This window comes from Suricata suricatta, chromosome 16 (assembly GCF_006229205.1).
Source record: "Suricata suricatta isolate VVHF042 chromosome 16, meerkat_22Aug2017_6uvM2_HiC, whole genome shotgun sequence".
NCBI lineage: Eukaryota > Metazoa > Chordata > Mammalia > Carnivora > Herpestidae > Suricata > Suricata suricatta.
Genome location: NC_043715.1, coordinates 56,730,721 through 56,731,960, shown reverse-complemented (window position 1 = coordinate 56,731,960; position 1,240 = coordinate 56,730,721). Strand labels below are relative to the sequence as shown.

The 1,240-nt window shown below is 69.4% G+C and overlaps 1 protein-coding gene across 1 annotated transcript in view; it reads right to left on the bottom strand.

The window, feature by feature from the left end:
* Positions 1 to 354: 354 nt before the first annotated feature.
* Positions 355 to 1,240, bottom strand: part of LOC115279902 (zinc finger protein 865-like) — a 7,558-nt gene continuing 6,672 nt past the window's right edge. Inside the window, exon 4 of the mRNA XM_029924403.1 lies at positions 355 to 1,137. Coding sequence (XP_029780263.1) covers positions 355 to 1,137 — 783 coding nt within the window. The remainder of the gene's footprint in view (positions 1,138 to 1,240) is intronic.

The following is a 1,240-nucleotide window of genomic DNA, read 5'->3' as shown; positions in this document are numbered from 1 at the left end:
TTTCCAGTCGGATCCCAAAGGAATGGGGAGGGCCAGTGCAGACCCACAACCTCCACCAAAGCTCATCGGGGGACAGAATGCTGCTGGGGGAGGGGGCGCTGATGAAGGTTACCAAACGGAGTTGGACGGAGGGTCGAGTTCAGTGTCTGACGGGCCGAGGGGAGGGCCAGAGACGTCCGGGATGGGAGTCTGTGCGGCATGAGCCTTCAGGGAGGCTAGTCTGTCCAAAGTTCTGAAGGAGAGCCGGGCAACAGCGAGGAGGGGTTAAGAGTCTGATCAGCAACTGGAGAGAAGGGAGAGGCTGTGCAGGAGGGGACATCCGACTGGAGTGGCGGGTGGGAACCCCCTTCCTGGTCAGGCATCCTTTCCCGCCAGGGTGCCCGCCCCCGCCCCAGGACCCCCGAGGCCCTCGGCTTTGTGCGCCAGGCGGTGTTTCTTGAGGCCATAGGTGTTGGCGAAGCCCTCGCCACAGGAGGAGCATCGGAAGGGCCGTCCGCCCTGGTGCGCCGCCAGGTGCTTGCGGAAGTAGCCGGGGTCCTTGAAGGCCTTGAGGCAGGCGGGGCAGCGGAGCTCGGGCCGCGGCGGCTCGTGGGCGCGCTGGTGGCGCAGCACCGAGCTCAGGTAGAAGAAGCCCTTCCCGCAGTGCTCGCAGCGGTAGGCGCGCTCGCCCAGGTGCAGCCGCTGGTGCTCCAGCAGGTTGGAGCGGTAGCGGAAGGTCTTGCCGCAGGCGCCGCAGCGCTGGGGCCGGGCCACGGCGTGCAGCCGCCGGTGCTCCGCCAGGCTGGACGACTGCGCGAAGCGCTTGGCGCACACGCCGCACTTGAAGGCGCGCTCGCCCGTGTGCACCACGCGGTGCTGCCGCAGGTACCAGGAGCGCAGGAAGCCTCGGCCGCACACACCGCACCGGTAGGGCCGCTGCTCCGTGTGGCAGCGCTGGTGGCGCATCAGCAAGGCCGCCTCCCAGAAGCGCTTGCCGCACACCGGGCAGCGGAAGCCCCGCTTCTGCCGGTGGCTGCGGCGGTGCAGGAGGAGGTCGTAGGCACCGGCGAAGCTCTGGCCGCAGAGGCCGCAGCCTAGGGTCCGCCGCACCAGGTGCACATACTTGTGAGTCACCAGGCCCAGGAAGTGCTTGAAGCTCTGGCCGCACGTGGCACAGCTGAAGCGCTCAGGGCCCGAGCTGGCGCCCCCGCCGCCCCCGGCCCCCGCCGTCCCGCTGGCATCGTCACCCCCGGACACCCCA